We start from the raw sequence: 20,752 nt of genomic DNA on the forward strand, positions 1-20,752 counted from the left end.
ATGATGATGATGATGATGATGATGATGATGATGATGATGATGATGATGCTTGGGCAGAGATCTTTACTTCTCCCTCCCTCAGATATAACCTGCAAGATTTTCTGGTGAGTGGCAATGACTAGTAACAGAGACAATAAGAACGGAATTGACAAATAGGGATTATCAATTTCATGCTGGAGACAATTTTTTTTATTGACCCCAGTATGTGTGGTGGCATTTTAACTTGTAGTTGGGAGAGGCCCTAGAAGAGGGAAGCCACACATTTGGAACTCCTATTTAATTAGCTATTCCTACACAATATTAATCTGACATTGTAAACTTATAAAAGCTTTATGGACAAATTCTTTTTCTTTTTCTCTCGCTCTCTCTTATCTATCTCTCCTAATATCAAAAATTCATTAAAAAAATCATATAAAAGTGGGATGTCCTGGCTTTGTTAGTCTGTCTTTCTGAACTATGAGATTGAAAAAAGGTCAATTCCTGAATTTTCTCTGGATTAAAAGTTGGAGTAGAAAGTCTTTGCCTGGTTAGTTTGTGAATGCAGCCCCTCGTGCCAGATAAATCACAATGCTTCAGGTTGCTTGCCAGCTACAGAGAGATTTGCATTCTAATGAGTAAATGCTTTCTGTCATGTACATAAAGAGATACCTCAGTTCTTGCCTCTATTCCGGGGTAAAAAGTGTTGGTCCTTTGGAGGAACCCCACCCCCCCGAGGGTGAAGTTGCGAACTGAGGTCCCAGGAAGAGCATGGACCTAATATCCTTCTAAGCAGTCTCTGATTAAAATGTGGAACTTTCTAAAAAATCTGAGAAAGGCCCATATCATTCAGAGGGAACATCTGTTTTCCAGAGAATTCTTGAATGGTAGATTTGTGGAAAGAAAGAGATCTTCCAAAACATTAGAACAGGGGTAGTCAACCTTGGCTCTTTTATGACTCGTGGACTTCAACTCCCAGAATTCCTGAGCCAGCTAAGCTGGCTCAGGAATTCTGGGAGTTGAAGTCCACGAGTCATAAAAGAGCCAAGGTTGACTACCCCTGCATTAGAGAATATTGGAAAAGTTGCCTTAATTGGATTGTTAGGAAGAGAAGCGTCATCCCTTGAGGCTGGAATAAACTGATGCAGCAGTCAGGGAGTTACTGTTAGCAGCTTTGCCTCTATTGATTCAAAAAAAAGCAATCTCTCCCCACTTCCAGTAGGAAACAATAAAGTGAAATGATAATGTCCAGGTTTATGTCCCTGGTAGACATTACTGGAAAAGCAGTAAAGCTACAGCTATTTTTGGCAGAAGCTGTGAGTTTCCTTGTTGCCAAGTGGCAGCATGGGCACGGAGAGTGCTGATCCATAAAGTAGCTGAGGGTCAGACCCGACTGAATGGCCGACTGCAACTACAATATTTCGCACAGCTCCTGCTTCTTCTGCTTCTAATGGATCGAAATGGACAAAACCCAGGCACTGTTCTTGTAAATTCAAGGTCAGTAATCCTTGATGGAGGTTTTATTTGGGTTGCAGGACAGAGAGAAAAGAAGACTGCTTAAGTCAGAGATATTGCAACAGTAATGAGGGACAAAATGTTGGATTAGGGGAAAAAAAAACACCACAACACAACTTGGCTATAACTAGAGGCATTCCTTACATGTTGACAGCTGTAACTCTTCTATTTTCCATCACAGGAAAATATATATGAGAGGGTTTGGGGGTTGTTTTTTTTGCATTATAAACCCTCCCTGCCTCCCAAAGGAGCAATCTACAGGATTTAAATAGATCAGCTTCCTAGTCCCACCTCCTCACAGATTCTTCTTTTGAATTCTGACTACAGTTTATTGTTTTCCCAAATCTTTCTTATTTCATAGGTAAGACTTTGGGGAGGGGAAAACTGTTGAATATCAAGAAGTGACGTTCATTCATTCATTCATTCATTCATTCTAAGCTTGGTTACTGACAACTTATATCGATCTACCTATGCAATCCAAGAGATTCTAAACTCCTTTTCTTTGGGCAAAGCTGGTTACATCCATAGTATGTCATGTGTCTGATTAACGAAACACTTAAAAGGACTTTCAGGCATATTTTTAATCCTAAAAGCATTTATTAAGGTTACAGAGATGTCAGTACGGCATGGTGGAAATGCTTAGATCTGAGATTCTTTTCCGTTGCACCTACATTCCAGGCATTTTCCCTCCCCTATTTTGGGGTCAGGGTTCACATCTTCCAATTAACTTGGAAGATGTGATTTACTTCCGGCTTCTTTTTCCCCGGGCTTTCCTTATTCTCCTCCCCTTTCACTGTTGCCTGATTTAACTATAAAAATACCAGACAGTTCTGCATATTGTCAAAGCAAGAATATACAGCATTTGCAGCGTTGACATAGTACATAGCTGTGACCACTTATATGTCCTATCAGCATTCATGTGCTCACAACTCTTTCTAGATTGGTGGCAGCACCCAGAAACCATTTACATAAAATATTACAAAGCAACCGTTCAGAAACAACAACTAGCCAATAGCCTACCTGGCATTTTCTTTGGTACATTTTTACTTCCTGTTGGAGCTTTAAATTTTCCTCTTGTAGTTTGTTTCTGCTCACCGCTATTTCGCTCACAGTTGATTCAAGTTTTTCCATAAAGAATTTGTTCCTATCAGCGGGCTCGATAAAAGCACCATTCTGGACACCAAGCTGCTCATTTCTGTACTGGCTGGAAGTATCCCCATCATTTTGCTTCAGCTTTTGACAGTGTATTTGGATTTTACAATTTTGAGCTTGTTTCTCAAAAAAGAACAAAAAACAAGAAAACAGGTGCATGAAATTCATTGCTTTGGGAAGAGCAGTATTTCTCTTCTATGCATAAATTTATACCGCTTACCGCTATAGAATGCTGGCACTTGAGAACTGTAAGTCTATTTATTTAGAACAAATTTCAGTAAGAGATTTATAAGAAATGCCCTTGTAGTACCAATCGTTTCTCAGCCTTGGACTAGCCCAAACTTCTAACAGAGCAAAGTTTTCCATGTAAGCCCAATGATCTCCCGAAGTAAGACCACATGGGGGAAAAAACTGCAGTTATGATCAATGCATCAACAACTAATTCTCCACTGGGTGAGAAAGAAATGCAGATTTAATGCACATGATGATGCTTTGGCTAATTATTTCTCCCCGGTCATACTTACTATCATGAGTCTGACTAATGAAACACTTCAAAGAACTTTCAGGCATGGTTTAACCTAAAAAAGCCTTTATTAGTGTAGAGGTGTGTCAGCACGGCATGATGGATGCCAAGATCTGAATTTCCCTTCCCTTTGCACATAACATTCCAGGCATTTCCCCTCCCCTATTTTGGGGTCATGATTCACATCTTCCAATTCACCTGGAGGGCAAAGATTCACTTCCTTTCCTTTTCCCCGGGCTTTCCTTACTAATCTCCTCCCTTTTCTCTGTCATCTGAATTAACTCTAAAAATACCAGACAGTTCTGCATATTTTGTCAAAGCAAGAATATGCAATATTAGCAGCGTTGACACTTACAACTAGAATCAATCTCCAGAAGGAAGAAGTAGCTGGGACTTGAGTTAAGGGAAGCTTAAGTTTCCCCAATACTGTGCAAACTGTGCAGAGCTCTGGTGGCGGAGTAGTTAGAATGCAGTACTGCAGGCTACTTCTGCTAACTGCCGGCTGCTTGCAGTTCGAGTCTCAACGGCTCAAGGTTGACTCAGCCTTCCATCCTTCCGAGGCTGGTAAAATGAGGAGGACCCAGATTGTTGGGGGCAATGTGCTGACTCTCTAAACCGCTTAGAGAGGGCTCTAAAGCATTGTGAAGCGGTATATAAGTCTAAGTGCTATTGCAATCGTATATTGTAGGAATGTGTCCTTGTCTTGTAGCTTCCTTCTTTCCTCAGGGTCATATCCCCCTTGTATTTAGGTACAGCATGTTGTATTTATTTCAATCAATCTACACGGCTGTCTAACGCACAAGCAGAAACTCTAGCTAACTAATAAAAGTTGTGCCTTGACAGCAAGGATTTCCTTCATTGTTTGCATAAACAGATCTATGAATGAGACAGGCTTAAGTCACCATTTAGCTGTATGGTAGAATGGCAGGATTTTCTCCTTTATTTCAATACTACCCAAGGATAACTACAAGGGATATAATATCTGTTATACAGGTAGTCCTTGACTTACAACCACAGTTGAGCCCAAAATGTGTTGCTAAGCAAGACAGTTGTTAAGTGATTCCCCCCCCCTTTATGACCTTTCCTGCCACAGTTGTTATGTGAATCACTGCAGTAGTTTTTGCTTGTCAGAAGGTCACAAAAGACCCTGCAGGCGCCATAAATATATATGAGCCAGCTGCAGGCAACTGAATTTTGGTCATGGGACCATGGGGATGCTGCAACGGTTGTTAGCATGGAAAAAAAGTCACTTTTTCGGTGCTGCTGTAACTTTGAACAATCACTAAACAAATGTTGTAAGACAAGGATTACCTCACCTTGGGCTTTGCCATCTAACATCTTGCAAGTTAAGTTAGGTGAATCAGCAACGGGTAACCATTAGAGTAAGTCGTGGGAGTGTTCCCTCTGGGCACCAATAAGCCACCACTGCAACCATTTTTAATCCAGCCTTTGCCTTTTCTGTATTACATCTCTCACCTCTCACCTTCTGTCTCTCTCGGTTTCCAATAAAGTAGAGGAAAGGAGAGCAAATCTTCACTGTATGATGTGGACAAGAAGACAGATAAGGTCTGAGATTTAGTTGCTACTTTCCTTATTTGGAGAAGAAAGGTTGCCAGCAGCTAGTTGGCTTCACCACTTCCATTTTGCAGGACTTAAGCTAGTTCCCCAATCATGACAGGGTCTGCCTCTTTCCCCTCGGGGCTCTTTCTGCCCTGGTGCTTTCCAAACCTGTCTTCATTTCATCGTCTTTTTGTTTGAGAAGGGCCCAAATTTGGTATATGAGGAGAGGCAGATCCGCCAACCTAGAGAAAGCAGATCCTTCTAGTTCCTGTTGCAGTGCTCTGCCTGATGGGTGTTTTCCACGCTAAGTGATGCAGTGTTGAAAGGAGACTGTAGCCGCTAAGATGAGAGAACCAATCACCATGCGTCCTAGTCAGAACACCACCATTCAGCTATGGCAGGATGGAGACTGTCAATGGGGACTGCACATTTTACGCCAGTCTATTTTTTTTAAAAAAAAAACCAACCTCAAGGATGGATAGAGAGCATCTTCACCTAGCAGTGGGGAATGTCCTTCTAGCTGCTGCCATCTTTGATTTATGGTTCTGATAGAAGCAATACCCGGTTTGTTGGAAGTCACTGGTTAAGGAGGGGCGTACTGCTTTAGTAGTGTGCTCTAGTCTCTGTTCTAAAAAACTTGCAGTCTGATCAAGGGAATGTAGAAACATACCCCTTCCTTGAATATCTGTATGAGTTATAGAGATATCCGTGAGTGGAAAAAGCACTTGAAGTGATTGAGATACAGTCCTTGCTATTAAAAATGTGATTTGTCTGCTTGTACGAAAAAAAAATTCCTACAGCATCACATTCCTGGAATATTTAAATGTGACGAACCTCATTTGCAAAGATATCTACATATTCATTTTTAAGGCTTAGAAAATGTGGGTGAGTATATATATTCTGTTAACTATTTATCTAGGCTTCACGGTTCATTTAATTCCAATTCCTCTTAGCGAAGAAGCAAAGAATGGTACCTGGAACAGATTGCATTTCTCAGACAATAATTTTCGCTGAGCATCTAGAGAAACCAAATGATTTTGATACAGTGTTTCCTGCTTATCCCACTCTCTTGATTTTGCCCTAAATTCCTGAAAGAGAAAAGGAGCACACACACAAAAAATCAGTCAAATTATTGAATGTATCTACGTTCTCTTTATATTTCTTAAAAATGAATAACGGGTGCAACCTTCAGTATAAAGGGCCTTTGCGCTTAAAAGTTCTCGTATAATACATTATTGTTAACAATTTAGATGGCCCTTGCCAGGTGCAAAGCACATTATTCGCCATTGATAACACTTGACACTTAAGTGTTCGAAAAGCTCGGCATGCAAAGATGCATTCTCACAAGGAGCCATGCTTCCTCCTCCACCAGCCCTTCAAATGACAAAGCGCTTGCCCTTGTTCACATACATCAGCCTGAAGCAATGAAGCCGGGCTGCAATTCCTCTAGTTGTGATTCATTTGTTGGACCCCACAGAGGAGCAGAGTTCTGTTGTGGTGCCGCTATGAATGCACTCTTGCGTGTATTCAAAAATATTGTCATATCAGGCTTATGGGCCCCCCGCTTGAAAAGCTATTCAGAGCATTAGGCTAAGATAGGCGATCAATCCCCAAACGGTAATAGGTGAGATGGGACTCACTTCGGGTCTACCACTGGCCTTTGCATTGGAATTATCCATGCCGACATTAAGAGTCAGGGATGGTGTGAGCAATTTTGTTCTTGAAGGAGGCTTGCTAACCTGTCCCAGCAGGCCTTTGATGGTTTCATCATATCCCTGCCAGGTTTCATCTTAATAATCTATTTGCCTCCAGGAATAGCTCTGTTGGATGAATACTTGAGGATGCGTGGCCCAACTGGACATGATAATGTATTTTCACTTGTGTTTATTCATATGCAGTATGAGATTTGGGCCATTTGTTATTCATCTATTGTTTTGTCTGTTTTATAGCCTTGGCATCCTTACCGAATAAGGATCTGCAAACAATTGCATTGATAGATCTTCCATTTTATCACCCTAGAACAGGGGTCTTCAAACGTGGCCCTTTTAATGACTTGTGGACTTCAACTCCCAGAATTCCTCAGCCAGGCACGCTGGCTGAGGAATTCTGGGAGTTGAAGTCCACAAGTCATAAAAGGGCCAAGTTTGAAGACCCCTGCCCTATAGGGTGTGTGTTGGACTATTATACCTATCCATCAATCATTACATATGAGCATCCACAGTTCTTCTTACCCAAGGACACCTTTGTAAATCCAACATCCTAGTGAAGGAGTTACTAATCTAAACTTCACGAAGTAGATCGGTCATGTTAGTAGCCTCAGGAAAAAGCTTTTAATTCTAGACCTCCAGATTTGCCCTTAGTGGAAACCACCAGGATCAGTGTGTTGAGACAATAACACAAAGAGCCACGGGTGGTTGTCATACCAGTCATTCTGTTTACAAATGGAGTTCAAAAGGCATCTCCAATGATGAATTCCCACAACACACTGGTTTTGGGATTTTGAACACCATTCCAGAAACTAGCATATCCACATCCAGCAGGGATAATGACGGGCAGGGGGATGAAGATGATGATGATATTGCCCATTCAGTTGTCTCTGATTTTTGGCAATTCAATAGGTCAGGTCTTTCCACATCTTCCAATCTTGTGCTACTTCTTTGAGCTGTTCTATGCTCTGGCTGGTGTCAGCTTTGATGGTGTCCAGCACTGTGTTCTTTGGTGGTTTGGTTTCCTTTTAACACTAACTCTTCCAAACTAATTGCTTTCTCCAATGAATTCCCCCACATGACATGGCCAAAATAAATGAGACACGTCTGGTGTTATGCACTCCAGTACTTGTTGGTCACCTTTGCTGTCCAAGGAACATAGACAAGCCTTCTCCAGTACCACAGCTCAAATAGGTTGATGAATATATAATAGAACCAGTGATTTATCTCTCTAGCCTAGGGGTAGGCAACCTTGGCTCTTTTATGACTCGTGGACTTCAACTCCCAGAATTCCTGAGCCAGCCATGCTGAGGGGAAAGGCAGAGTTTCCAAGCTGAGCCATGCTGGCTCAGGAATTCTGGGAGTTGAAGTCCACGAGTCATAAAAGAGCCAAGGTTGCCTACCCCTGCTCTAGCCCAGGGGGGTCAAACTCGCCACATCACATGATGTGTCGTGACATATCGTGAGTTTTTTCCCCTTGCCGGAGATGGGGTGGGCACGGGCTGGCAGTTTGACCCCTCTGCTCTAGCCTAAGACAAGTACACTCAAACCACACCCTTGAATGGGGTTTTCTATCATTCTTTTCTGCAGTAAAGTTCTGTTGTTTTGCACTTTTCTGTGGCTTCCTCCGAAACCTGTAAACAGCTCTTCCCTGCTTTGCTTTCAAGCTAAGAACAAATGCAAAAGCTATTCTTTCATCCCTTACAGAATAAAAGACCAAGGATGCCTTTGAAAAGGGCATTTCCTTCAGCTCTTTCTGCCATGGAGAAGAGAAACACACGTACTCTGTTCTGAAACCGCTGTCTTTTGAAGCAGCTCTGGGGAAACTTGTAAATTTGGGTTGGCAAAATGCACATTCTGTGACACAAGGACAGCTCCAGCAGTAGATCCAGCAGCAAATTAGCAATTAAACACTACTGGATGAAGAAGCTCGGTGAGCAGTGCTCATCAATGTCTCCCTGTGCTTAGGATCCGTTGATAGAATCTCTCCCTCTGTTCTGGATCCTGAATTAAGATGCTTTGTAATTCAAGACCAGACAGATAACTCAACGAAGATGGTTACACTAACTTATTAACATAGGATTCACTGAACAGCTAAAACTACATTACCCATAAGCCATCTCTTAAGGAGACAGCGTTTAACCCTATAAATGCCAAACATTCTAACATACAGATCTATATGCTCTGGTCAGGGTTATATTGATCCAGCACACCCTCCAAACTGCAGATACCCAAATAATGTATTTTATATACTCAGGGCATATACATCTAAGGGGTCAATGGTGCTCTCTGAGCTTGGTTGTTTTCTTGCAGACGTTTTATTACCCAAACTAGGTAACATCATCAGTGCTAGTAAGAAGTGCTAGTAAGAAATGGGAACAAACCCCACTCCTTACTAGCACTGATGATGTTACCTAGTTTGGGTAATGAAAGATCTGCAAGAAGACATCCAAGCTCAGAGAGCACGAAGGGCCCTTCATTTCAACCCTGAGTTATAAACATTCTTGTTTATTGGTAGTCTATAAATCTGTTGTTCCCAACTTAAGCTGGCAGCTGAGAGGTCCCCTTCCCCTTTCCCAAAAATACTCATTACTTTTCTGTCCCTAAGACATTTATTCGTTTATTTTATTAATGCCAAGTTTTGTGTGACTGGACCTCATGCAGCCCAACACAAGTGCATAAAATGAACACAGAACATAGAATAATATGGTTGGAAGGGACCTTAAAAGTCTTCTAGTTCAACTCCCTGCTCGAGCAGGAGACCCTATACCATTCTGGACAAATGGCTGATCAATCTCTTCTTGAAAACCTCCAATGATGGAGCTTCCACAACTTCCAGAGGCAAGCTATTCCACTGACTAATTGTTCTCACTGTCAGGAAATTTCTCCGTAGTTTTAGCTTGGATCTTCCACCCGTTACTTCTTGTCCTGTCGTCAGGTACTCTGGAGAAGAGGCTGACCCCCTCTTCTCTGTGACAGCCTCCCCTCCAGTATGGAAGATTGCAATCACATCACCCCAGTGCTTCTCTTTGTTAGAGTAGACCAGGAGTAGGCAACCTTGGCTCTTTTATGACTCATGAACTTCAACTCCCAGAATTCCTGAGTCAGCCATGCTGAGGGGAAAGGGAGAGGTTTCCAAGCTGAGCCATGCTGGCTCAGGAATTCTGGGAGTTGAAATCCACGAGTCATAAAAGAGCCAAGGTTGCCTACCCCTGGACTAGACCAAGGATGTCAAACTCGCAACGTCACGTGACGTGTTGCGACTTTTCCCCCATTGCCGGCAATGGGGTGGGCGTGGTTTTGGTGTGACGCATCTGGTCCGCAGGCTGGCAGTTTGACCCCTGGACTAGACATACCTAGTTCCCTCAGTTGTTCATCCAGACGCTTTATCATCTTTGTTGCTCTTCTCTACATTCTTTCCAGGGTTTCTAGTTGTTGCAATCACTGTAACAACGTTTTCTTGAACAGTCAGGTTTCACTTCACAAACCAGCAAAATATTTATATAGCTGCCTCTAAATTTTGGAGAACACTAGCTCTAGCACACTGCAACAATCTCCCCATAGAAGTTATGGAGGATCGATACAGAAAAACCCCCTATGAGCTGTCCCCTTGAACGAGGAAACACAGCTGAAAACACAGCTCATGTCCTGTTATCTAGTACCATCTATAAGGATTTAAGGGCTCATTTTATAACTCCTTACCTGACAAAATACCTGGGAAATTTTGATCACTGTTATGTACAGTTGCTACTATCAGATCAGTATGATGCAGTTTCTTTGAACGTAGATAAATTCTGCTATATTGTCTGTAAAATTAGGCAGGCTGGCCATTATCAACAGGTGGCCAAATTTTACAGACAGTATAGTAGAATTTAGCTATGTTCAAAGAAACGGTATCATACTGATCTGATAGTAACAACTGTACATAAAAGAATCCATAGTTACCCTAAGTCTCAAAAGATATATGATATTAATGAGGTGTGATTGATAAATATGTAATCTAAAGTGATACTCTAATGCATTCCAAATACATGTCTAAGTCCCTGTCCCTGTCATATCTTGGTGTGCTTTTAATTTTAAGTTAATGGACAAGACCACAGGTGTCCGGCAGATGCTACAATCATGTCCTTCATGAAGCCATTACCAAAATGATGTCATGGTACACCTGATGTCAGGTGTCTCCCTTGTTCTACTCTATCCTGTGGCTTGCCCATGAAAGGGGCAATCAGAACGGGTGGGAGAGGCAGACCTTTCTATGCCTGTGTCAAGTTCCTATGACACAAATTAGTTGCTTATCCTTCTGGTTTGCCATCAAGAAGTTACATGAAATGTGCCCTCCCTTTCTGAGCCTACAAACAAAACAAATAAACAGAAGCTAGAATCATTTTTTTCTCTCAGGGGATAGCCAGAGAACGCCACACCTGATTAAAGGTGAAAGGAGACTGACTCTTGCAAGTCTCCAAAGACAAATAATCATATTTTCCCTTCCTGTCCCCTCCCTTGATCTTGGAGTACAAGGTTTGCAAAAGAAGCATTACTTCAAACAGAGATCCTTACCTCCAATTTCTGGTTTAAACTGTTCATCTGGAAAGGTGCTTCTTGGTTTTCTGTGCATTTCTCCATGTTGCGAGTTTTATTTTGTTTTAATTGGTGCAACTGTAACTTTTCATAGCTTTGTGTCAGCTTAGCAAACTAAAAATAAGCGAATGCCAAGAATATGTTATTTCTTTCTTAAAAATTGATGGCAGGATGGGCTAAGGCAGTTAAACTTGAATATTATAATTAGCCGTACTTCTTCTTTTTTTATTGTACCACCTATTACAACTAAGCAGTTAAGGGTGAACACAGGTGAACTTTCTTACAGTTTGTGGTATCAATTAATTGCATGATTAAACAGTGTTTACTTGGTTTATTATACCCTCTGTGTAAAAGAATTTCTACCTAGTGTTTGTAGGAATAGTTTTGCATTAACTTAGCGCCATCTTCTGCAGACAGGCTTAACCTTTCTTCAAAAATCAAAGAATTGGGTTAATTAGCATAAACTAATCTTTAAATGATCTAATAGTTGTTTCCCTAGGTGATAAATGAGTAGCATTGGGGGAAAAATTGTTTTTTACCTAGCTCACAAAGTGGATCTGTGCGGTGAGAATCATTCATGTCTCCACCTGAATACTGTGATCCCAATTCTAAACTTGTAGCAAGCAACTCAGATCAATAAAAATCATATGTTTAAAGTGAAATTCTTATGTAAAATATATAAGTTGGTCCTGCCATTTCTGTATCTAAGAAAGGATAATTAAATACGACAGTCAGTGTCAAACAAAATGACTGCAAACACAGGAACCTTACATTCAAAGGGGCACAGAAAGTACTTTGCTTGGATGGCTACTGATCGTTCTGGGAAAAGTAAAAGATTGCATACAGATGGGGAGAGAAATACTATATGGGTGGTCCTCATCTTAGGACTACAAATTGAGTAGAAAATTTCCATTGCTAAGCAAGACAGTTGTCAAGCGAGTTTCCTCCCATTTTATTTCCTTTCTTGCCACAGTTGTTAAATGAATCACTGCAGTTGTTAAGTTAGAATCACAGATGTTAAGTGAATCTGGCTTCCTCATTGGCTTTGATTTTTAGAAGGTCCCAAACCCCAGGACACTGCAACTGTCATAAATACCAGTCAGTAGCCAAGCATTTGAATTTTGATCGCATGACCGTGAGGATGTTGCAACAGCAACGTCACATTTTTCAGTGCTGTTGTAATTTCAAATGGTCACTAAGCAGATAGTTGTAAGTCAAGGACTACCAGTACAGTACTTCCTTCTCCTAGATACCTTATCAAAAGGACATATCATCTCTCTTCCTTACACCCCAAGTGTTGAATGGGAATTCCTGGATTTTAATGGACAAGATTAGCTGCTGCCTTTGAAGGGGTGTTATGCCAATCACCAAAATGTTCAGGCAAATGGAGGAATGGGTGGGCTTATATAATCATTTCCCAAGGCACAATCCAAATACAATGGATGAACTCATCGATGGATTGCTTTCCAGAACAAACCCATGTTCTCCATTCACACAATCACATTCCTCACCTAGTCTGTTTGAACACTTGAGCTTCAAGAATAAAGAGTGACTGGATTCAGACTGTGGTTTGATTGGTTTCATTTGAACAGACTGGGGTGAATCCCAGCAGTGGTCCACAATTAGCAATTAATCAAACGTATGAATCAAACCAAATCTCCATAGATAAAAAAACGGTTCAGTCCAATTTGGGAGAAAAAGAGTAAATTTAAGTGAGAAGGACATTATTAATCCAAATGCTAATGAAGGATTCCATCATGACCCCTTTCGTTCCACGAATAAAAATCCCCTTAGTACTGGTAAAATTAGGTAATAATTTTTCCAAATCACTAAACTAACCTTGGAATATTTCATGCACTGTAAAATAGGAATCTGACTTTTTCCTTACTTGAGTTTTCAAGGCTTGAAGCTGTGCATCATAATTCTGAGCCATCTCATATTTTGACTTTTGTAAGCTGTCCAGTTTCTGTCTGAGTAAGCCCACCTGTATTTGAAAGGGGTATTATTCTGAGCCTTTAAATAAATCCAATAACAAAATGATTCCTACGCTGGGTTACATAACAATAATTTTCTTCTGTTCGATTATATCTGATTCTTGGAGACTACCTGGACCAAGTCCCTGCAGTTTTCTTGGCAAGATTTTCCAGCAGTGATTTGCCATTGTCTCCTTCCTAGGGCTGGGAGAAAGTGACCAGCCCAAGATCATCCAGCTAGCTTAGTGCCTAAGGCTGGAGTAAACTCACAGTCTCTTGGTTTCTAGCCTAATGGTTTCTAGCTTGAAGCCTTAACCACTATACCAAACTGAGTAAAATACTGTGGGATTTCCAAATACATCCTGATAAAATCTTGGCTTGTAACACCCCAGATTTAACTGTGGTTGAACAGAAGAAAGTGTGGGGTTCCAGCTCCCAGTGGGGGAAATGGATGTTTAACTGGAAATGGTATCGCAGTTTGTTTTGCCCAGAGTTACTTGGGGGGGGGGGGAAGGAGTTTCCTTCCTCCAGATTTAAGGAGGAAATTTCAGATTGACCCATCTACCCTCCAGACCAGAGATAGGCAACCTTGACTCTTTTATGACTTGTGGACTTCAACTCCCAGAATCTCTGAGCCAGCATGGCTCAGCTTGGAAACCTCCCCCCCCCTTTTTGGCACTTGGATCCTTCAACTATGTCTCGTATTTATGTGAATTATGAATCCAAGTGTTGGAGGTGTGGGCATCCAGATGCAACTTTTTTTCATATGTGGTGGACTTGTAAGGTTATTAAGGCCTTTTGGGTACAATTATGGTGGAACCTACAGCAGATTTTTAAAAAAAGGATTATTTTCCTTCCACAGTTGTTTCTTTTAGGTATTGTACAACATTTAGATGTAAAAGAAACAAATTTGATGCTTTATTGCTTATCTGCTGCTCGATTGCTGATAGCCCAAAATTGGAAGAGCCCAATTCTGCCCACGATGGGAGACTGGAGATTGAAAGTTTCGTACCTTGCTGAAATGGCAAAGATTTCGGCTTATTTGAAGAATCACTCGAATGAACAATTTTTATCAATATGGAGAAGATGGATCGTTTATATTCAAAAGAAACACAGAGTGGTAGAATATAATTTAGGTTTCTAGACTTTTCTTAAGTTTGCTTATGGTTCTTATTTCTTCTTGTAGATTAAGACACTTTGTGGAGTTAGAGATATTAGTATTTGCTTACTTTTATATGAATTTTATCCTGGGATTAGGTTTGGGAAGTCCGGGGGGGGGGATTTTTGATTGGTTATTGTGTTTACGTATGTTTGTTTTTTATGATGGAAAAAAATAAATAAAATTTCTTAAAAAAAAAAAAAAAAGGAAACCTCTCCCTTTCCCCTCAGCATGGCTGGCTCAGGAATTCTGGGAGTTGAAGTCCACGAGTCATCAAAGAGCCATGGTTGCCTACCCCTGCTCCATACTGTTGAAATGGCAGTTTCTTTGGCTGGTGAGTTGAGTGACAGCGAGGCAGGGTCTTTCATCAACTTAGTGGCTGTGATGCAGCCTAAATTATGGACACTAGACTAGAATCAACATTCCTCAATTCTAATACACTTTTTAGATCAGTGTTTCTCAGCCTTGGCAACTTTAAGATATGTGGACTTCAACTCCCAGAATCCCCCAGCCAGCATTGAAAGTCACAGAGTTAGAATCCACACATCTTAAAGTTGCCAAGGTTGAGAAACATGGTTTTAGATTCTAATTTCTCCTTCAGTTAAAAAGAGACTTTCTTCATATAAACAGTAGGTAAGCGTTTCTCTTTGATGGTTTATTTCTGAGATGGTAATATTTAGAAATGTCTGAGAACTTTACAGCCTTTTGCTTGTCTTGCCAAAAATGAGAATTAAAAAGATTAAAATATTTAAATGGAAAGAAATAACTTTTCTTTTTTTGAAAAGGTGAATAGAAAGAACCTCTTGGTGGGAAAGCTGTCTTGTTTACATACAGTACCAGTTGTAAAACAAAACCTTGAAGGCTGATTATCAAAGCACAAGATGCCTACTTTAAAGAAAATATTTGATTTATGGGTCTGTGAAGGGCTTGAAATTTTTAACATTTTGCTGAAACCAGAAGTTGCTACTGAAGATGAACAAATCCCTCTTGAGACAACAGAGATGGACTCACTGGATTTTCAAATGCAATTGGATGACCATTTAAAAATGGAAAAAGACATTGTGGATTACTCTTTCAAACTACTTCACGGAAACTACAAGTGACCTTGGAAGATGATAATTGTGTCAGAAAGGAAAAGATGCTACAAGAAAACAGGAGTCATAATTTTATTTACAGGATTTAAGGATGTTTGGGAAGAAGGGAAAAATAGATTTAGAATTCAAAATGATCTGTGCACTTCTGGTACAGAAAAATACTATTGAGGAATGACGAATATCTGGTTGTCTCTAACCTGATCCAGATCTCTGCATACAAATCTTAGTTATCAGAAGGGGGAGAGTAGAGAGATACACCTTTGCATGCAAAAGAACTCATCAATAGGATCATTTTTTATTTTTTAAATGCTGATGCAGTCCCATCCATTTTGCACAAACACCGTTTAGCAGGAGCCAGAATGCCTTTCCTTCCCTCCAGCCTGCTCTGTCGAAACCTAATTATTTTATAGAGTCTGCCTTTTTGAAAAGAGGATAAATAATGCAAAATATCAGTTATATTTATTCTATTGCCTGGTTCACACATTTTGCTACATTATGTTTCTGTCTGGTTTCGGCTCAGCATGATGCATGAACCCATTATGGCTTAGCATTCTGTGCGGAAAAAGCCTCCGCAGCTTGTGCAACAAAGTATTATTTTAAAATGGTATATCGTTATGTATGAATGCAATCCATGCAGAAAGGTTAGATAGGAGGCCCTGGCTATACTATTTTTGTTCTGGAACATTTTATACATGGTCTGTTAAACATCCAAGAAAAAAAATAACATCCAGAAAGATCAGGAAAATATAGCTGAGAGAATGCCTGATCTCTCTCTCTCTCTCTCTCTCTCTCTCTCTCTCTCTCTCTCTCTCTCTCTCTCTCTCTCTCTCTCTCCTCTCTCTGTGTGTGTGTGTGTGTGTGTGTGTGTCTCTGTCTGTCTGTCTGTCTGTCTCTCTCTCTCTCTCTCTCTCTCTCTGTCTCTCTCTCTCTCTCCCCCTCCCTCTGTGTGTGTGTGGGCAGCTGGATAGTGTAGTGGTTAGAGAGCCACTTTTCACATTCACAGGGTGTGAATCCTGGCTTACCAATTGGGGTCCTTGGGCAAAGACCTCCCATACTTCACCTGACTGCCTCAGACACAAGAGTGACACAAAGTAGAAGAGCCATGCCACCTGGGACATCATTGGATTAACAACAGCTGCATCAGATGTGGGGAAAAGGAGACAATCGGATGATAAGTGGGCTAGCTTAATGAAACCATACATGGTCTAGCTTAAAGAAAAGAAGAACTAGGGGAGACATGATAGCAGTGTTCCCGTAACCCTAACCCTAAGGGGCTGCCACAAAGAAGAGGGGGGTCCACCTGTTCTCCAAAGCACCTGAAGGCAGGAGAAGAAGCAATGGATGGAAACTGATCAAGGAGAGAAGCAACCTAGAACTCAGGAGAAATTTTCGGACACTGAGATAAATTAATCGGTGGAACAACCTGCCTCCAGAAGTTGGGAATGCTCCAACACTGGAAATTTTTAAGAAGGGATTGAATAACTATTTGTCTGAAATGGTATTTAGTCCTCCATGTTGTTTCCTTAGCAACAACAAGGCAAAAAGGCTACCCAATCTACTGATTCTATAAGCCTGGGACTTCCTCTGGACTTCCATCCTACAACTAATCAGGCTGGCTTCTGTTTATCTTTTTTTTTTTTTTTTGAGATCATCCAAGGCAAATTATTGCATAGCTCCCTCCCATTCAATGCAATATTCACAAGATAAATGATGCAATATTACCTCTTGACCTTTCTGATCTAATTTGCTTTGGGCACTTGCTAACTCTTGATCCCGGATAGTCATTCTTGCTTCCAATCCCTGCAGCTTCTTTTCCCATTCCAGTTTCTTCTTGTTTACCATTATGTCGATCTGGTGCATCAGTTCTTGAAGTTCAGCATCACCAGGGACAGATCTAAAAGCAACCATTTTGTTTCATTCTTTAAGCGAATTAAAACATATACAGAAAACGACCTCTCTCCCTCCCCATTAGTCTGTCTTTTTCTTTTGAACTTTAGAAAAGCTCTGCAAGGGAAGAATACAGGCAGTCCTCGACTTACTGTACAACAGTTCTGTGGGAAGTCAGCCCCCCCCGAGAAGGAAATATTAAAAGGGCAGAAAAATATATTTTCTCAAAGGATCTTAAAGAGGCAGAAAAGCATGCCCAGTTTTCTTAATAGCCCCAAGTCTCCCTCCCCTAAGCAGAAACCAGCTCTGTAGAAATGCAGATTCAAGAAGATTGAAGCTAGAAGATTAAGAAGACAAAGACACCTAAAATCTACATACCCCACCCAAACTCTAAGACAGGACATAATAGGATTAACCCACAGATGCCAAAGGGCACACTCAGACTCAGGTCAAAGTTCATGCCACAGGAACAACTCCAAACAAAAGGCTCCAGAGGGTATAAAAACCCACTCCCTACATGTGCTCTCGCTCTTTTCTTCCAGAGCCCTCTTTCTGTCTGGCTCTCCTCTTCAGTAAACTGCAACTTTCTTTCTAAAGCAATCGCCATGTTGTTTAGTCCCAGCTTGGACTGAACCATAATGAAGACTTTTCTTTCAACAGTTCATTTTGTGACCGTTCAAAATTATAGCAGCACTGGAAAAAGTGATTTATGACCATTTTTCACAGTTACAACTTTGGCAGCATCCCCATGGTCACGTGATCAAAATTCAGATGCTTGGCAACTGCTCCACATTTATGACTGTTGCAGTGTCCCAGGATCATGTGATCACCTTTTGTGACTTTCTGACGAGCAAAATCAATGGGGAAGGCAGATTCACTTAACAACCGGGTTACGAACTTAACAGTTGCAGTACTATCATACCATTTACACTAAAGCTTTTGAAGTAGCCCAATTAGAAAACAATTAAAAATGTTTTTAACAAGATTCTTTTGATGGGGGATGAGGGCAAATGATCAAACTGTAAACCTTTTCCTAATTAGCAAGTTTATGCGTGCTAAAGAGTTTAAAAAAAAGAACATTCCTCTTCTTTGACTAGGTTTGGAAAGTAATTTCAGCAAGTAATGAGGGTCAATTAAGAAATCCCCCCCCCATGAAAAGCAGTTAGCCCCATCATAGCTCCATAGCCTAATAAATGAAATCTTAAATTTGTCAGTATCGAGCGTTAAGGTGCTAATTAACAGGCTGACTGGCTTTTGCATCTGTAATAGTGACACAATATGATTTGTGATTGCTGTATAAATCTCTAGAAGAAGATTTCCCAATTTCAGCAACTTTAAGATGTGTGGACTTTAATTCCCCATTATTCTGGGTTGCAATGGGTTGTAATGCTACCAAGGCAATTGAATTCATTCTTATGGAGGAAAAATACTGGGAGTTAAAATCCAGGCATCTTAAAGTTGCTGAGAAATACGGCTCTAGAACCTCTTTAGATTCTAAAGTACATTCAAAATTTAAAGAAGCTTTGAAATTTCAGGTAGTCCTCCACTTACAGCCATTCATTTAGTGAACATTTGAAGTTACAATGGCACTGAAAAAAGTTCCTAATGACTACAGTATTTTTCACACTTACAACCGTTGCAGCACCCCCCCCCATGGTCACATGATCAAAATTCAGATGCTCGGCAACTGGTTCATATTTATGACGGTTGCCGTGTCCCGGGGTCATGTGATCCCCTTTCGCGACCTTCTGGCAAGCAAAGTCAATGGGGAAGCCAGATTCACTTAACAAGTGTGTTACTAACTTAACAACTTCAGCAATTCACTTAACTGTGGCAAGAAAGGTCATAAAATGAGGGAAAACTCATTTGACAACTATCTTGCTTAGCAACAAAATTTTTTGGCTCAGATATGGTTGTAAGTCGAGGACTACTGTCCCATTTAGAAAAATGTTAAAAAAACTGAAGGGTCACAGGCCATACTATTTGTCACTATAATGACAAAACGTAGAATGTAAATATCAGACAGTCCCAATCTCAATTTAATGACAAAAACCCTGTGTTAAAGGCAGACAATCAGCTCCATGCCTTGGATTAATTTTCCCATCTGTAAGGAGGCCTTACAAGTCTGCTTTTAAAAATGATGTACGGACTGTAGCATCTTGAATCCCCAGCACAAACATTGTATGAAAATATTAAGTCAGCAATCATTTATATATGTGCTGGGTGTAGCGTCTCAAGTTAAATTCCACTCTTAATGTCTACATGCAGGGTTTTTTTTTGAGAAGAGTATGGAAGGATTTTTTTTTTAATTTTCCAACTTATTGTGGTATGATATATCCAGGTACTAATCAGGTTTGCCCTTTTTAGTTTCCAAATTCTGTCCATATCTTCCAGATTCTGCCAATTTGTAAGGCTATTTAGAAATAAACCTCACTAAAAAGTAATGTCTGTTTCAAATCCAATGGGTCTTCCTTGTTAAACTATTGCTTATCTAGCCACGAAGAAGCAGTGAAAATACATCTATCACATTTTACACTCCAGCTTCAAGTCTCTCGTTTAAACCAAAGTTTTCTATTACTCTTTTAACAGGGAGATCTGGGATAATACTGGCTTACTGACTGGAATCATGCAAAACTACTGTGCTAAGCCATGATTGGTATAACAATTCTCAATGGGCTGGAACACACAACACTGAAAAGTAAACCATTTACATTATAGCTTGGAGCAGTGTTTCCTAACTTTGGCAACTGTAAGATGTGTGGACCAATTCTCAGAATCCCCCATCCAGCATTTATTCTGGAGAATAAACCAGTTTGTCTGGTTAATCCAAATGAGTCATAATCTGTAAATTTTATTTATATTAATTAATCCCAACTGCACCATGATGTGTAAAGGTTAGCCATCCAGGGCTTTTTTCAGAGGTATTTTTGTGGGCCCGGAACAGGTTTTATCAATTACTGTAGTAGTAAATTCCTGGGAGAGATATTTATATTTCATATATTGTTGTGTAGTTGGCTACCATCTGTTCCTGCAACATTCACCTTTCAACCTCATGTTTACCACTGAGGACAATCCATTTTGTTAGCCACCAGGAGAGCAGCAAGACTCATACCCAGCTTATCACTCTCCAAACAAAACATTACTGTACAGGTAATCCTCGACTTACAACCATAATTAAGCCCCAAATTTCTGTTGCTAAGCAAGACAGTTGTTAAGTGAGCCTTGCCCCATTTTACAGTCTTTCCTGCTACAGTTGTTATGTGAATTACTGCACTTGTTTAGTAACATGGTTGTTAGGTGAATTTGGCTTCCCCGTTGACTTTGTTTGTCTGAAGGCCGCAAAAAGTGATCATGTGACTCCAGGACACTGCAACTGTTATAAATGCAGACAAGTTTCCAAGCATCTGAATTTTGATCACGTGACCATAGGGATGTTGCAATGGGCATAAGTGTGAAAAACCGTCATAAATCACTTTTTTCAGTGCTGTTGTAACTTTGAATGGTCACTAAACAAATGGTTTGTAAGTCAAGGACTCCCTGTAGACTGATATAACAAAGCTAGGATTTGTTATAATTATTTGTAAAGATCTCTAAAGAAGAAAGTTTGCAATTATTATTATTATTATTAT

General features: G+C 40.4%; 1 protein-coding gene across 1 annotated transcript in view; it reads right to left on the reverse strand.

Annotated features, from left to right (window-relative positions):
* DEUP1 (deuterosome assembly protein 1) overlaps positions 1–20,752 on the reverse strand; it is a 48,481-nt gene that overhangs the window by 24,672 nt on the left and 3,057 nt on the right. The window contains exons 2-6 of the mRNA XM_015823097.1: positions 16,959–17,130; positions 12,899–12,994; positions 10,990–11,124; positions 5,701–5,814; positions 2,512–2,766 (exon numbers count right to left, since the gene is read on the reverse strand). Of these exons, the coding sequence (XP_015678583.1) occupies positions 2,512–2,766; positions 5,701–5,814; positions 10,990–11,124; positions 12,899–12,994; positions 16,959–17,130 (772 nt within the window). The remainder of the gene's footprint in view (positions 1–2,511; positions 2,767–5,700; positions 5,815–10,989; positions 11,125–12,898; positions 12,995–16,958; positions 17,131–20,752) is intronic.

The sequence above is a fragment of the Protobothrops mucrosquamatus genome, unplaced genomic scaffold, assembly GCF_001527695.2.
Source record: "Protobothrops mucrosquamatus isolate PMUCROS unplaced genomic scaffold, P.Mucros_1.0 scaffold1771, whole genome shotgun sequence".
NCBI classification, from domain to species: domain Eukaryota; kingdom Metazoa; phylum Chordata; class Lepidosauria; order Squamata; family Viperidae; genus Protobothrops; species Protobothrops mucrosquamatus.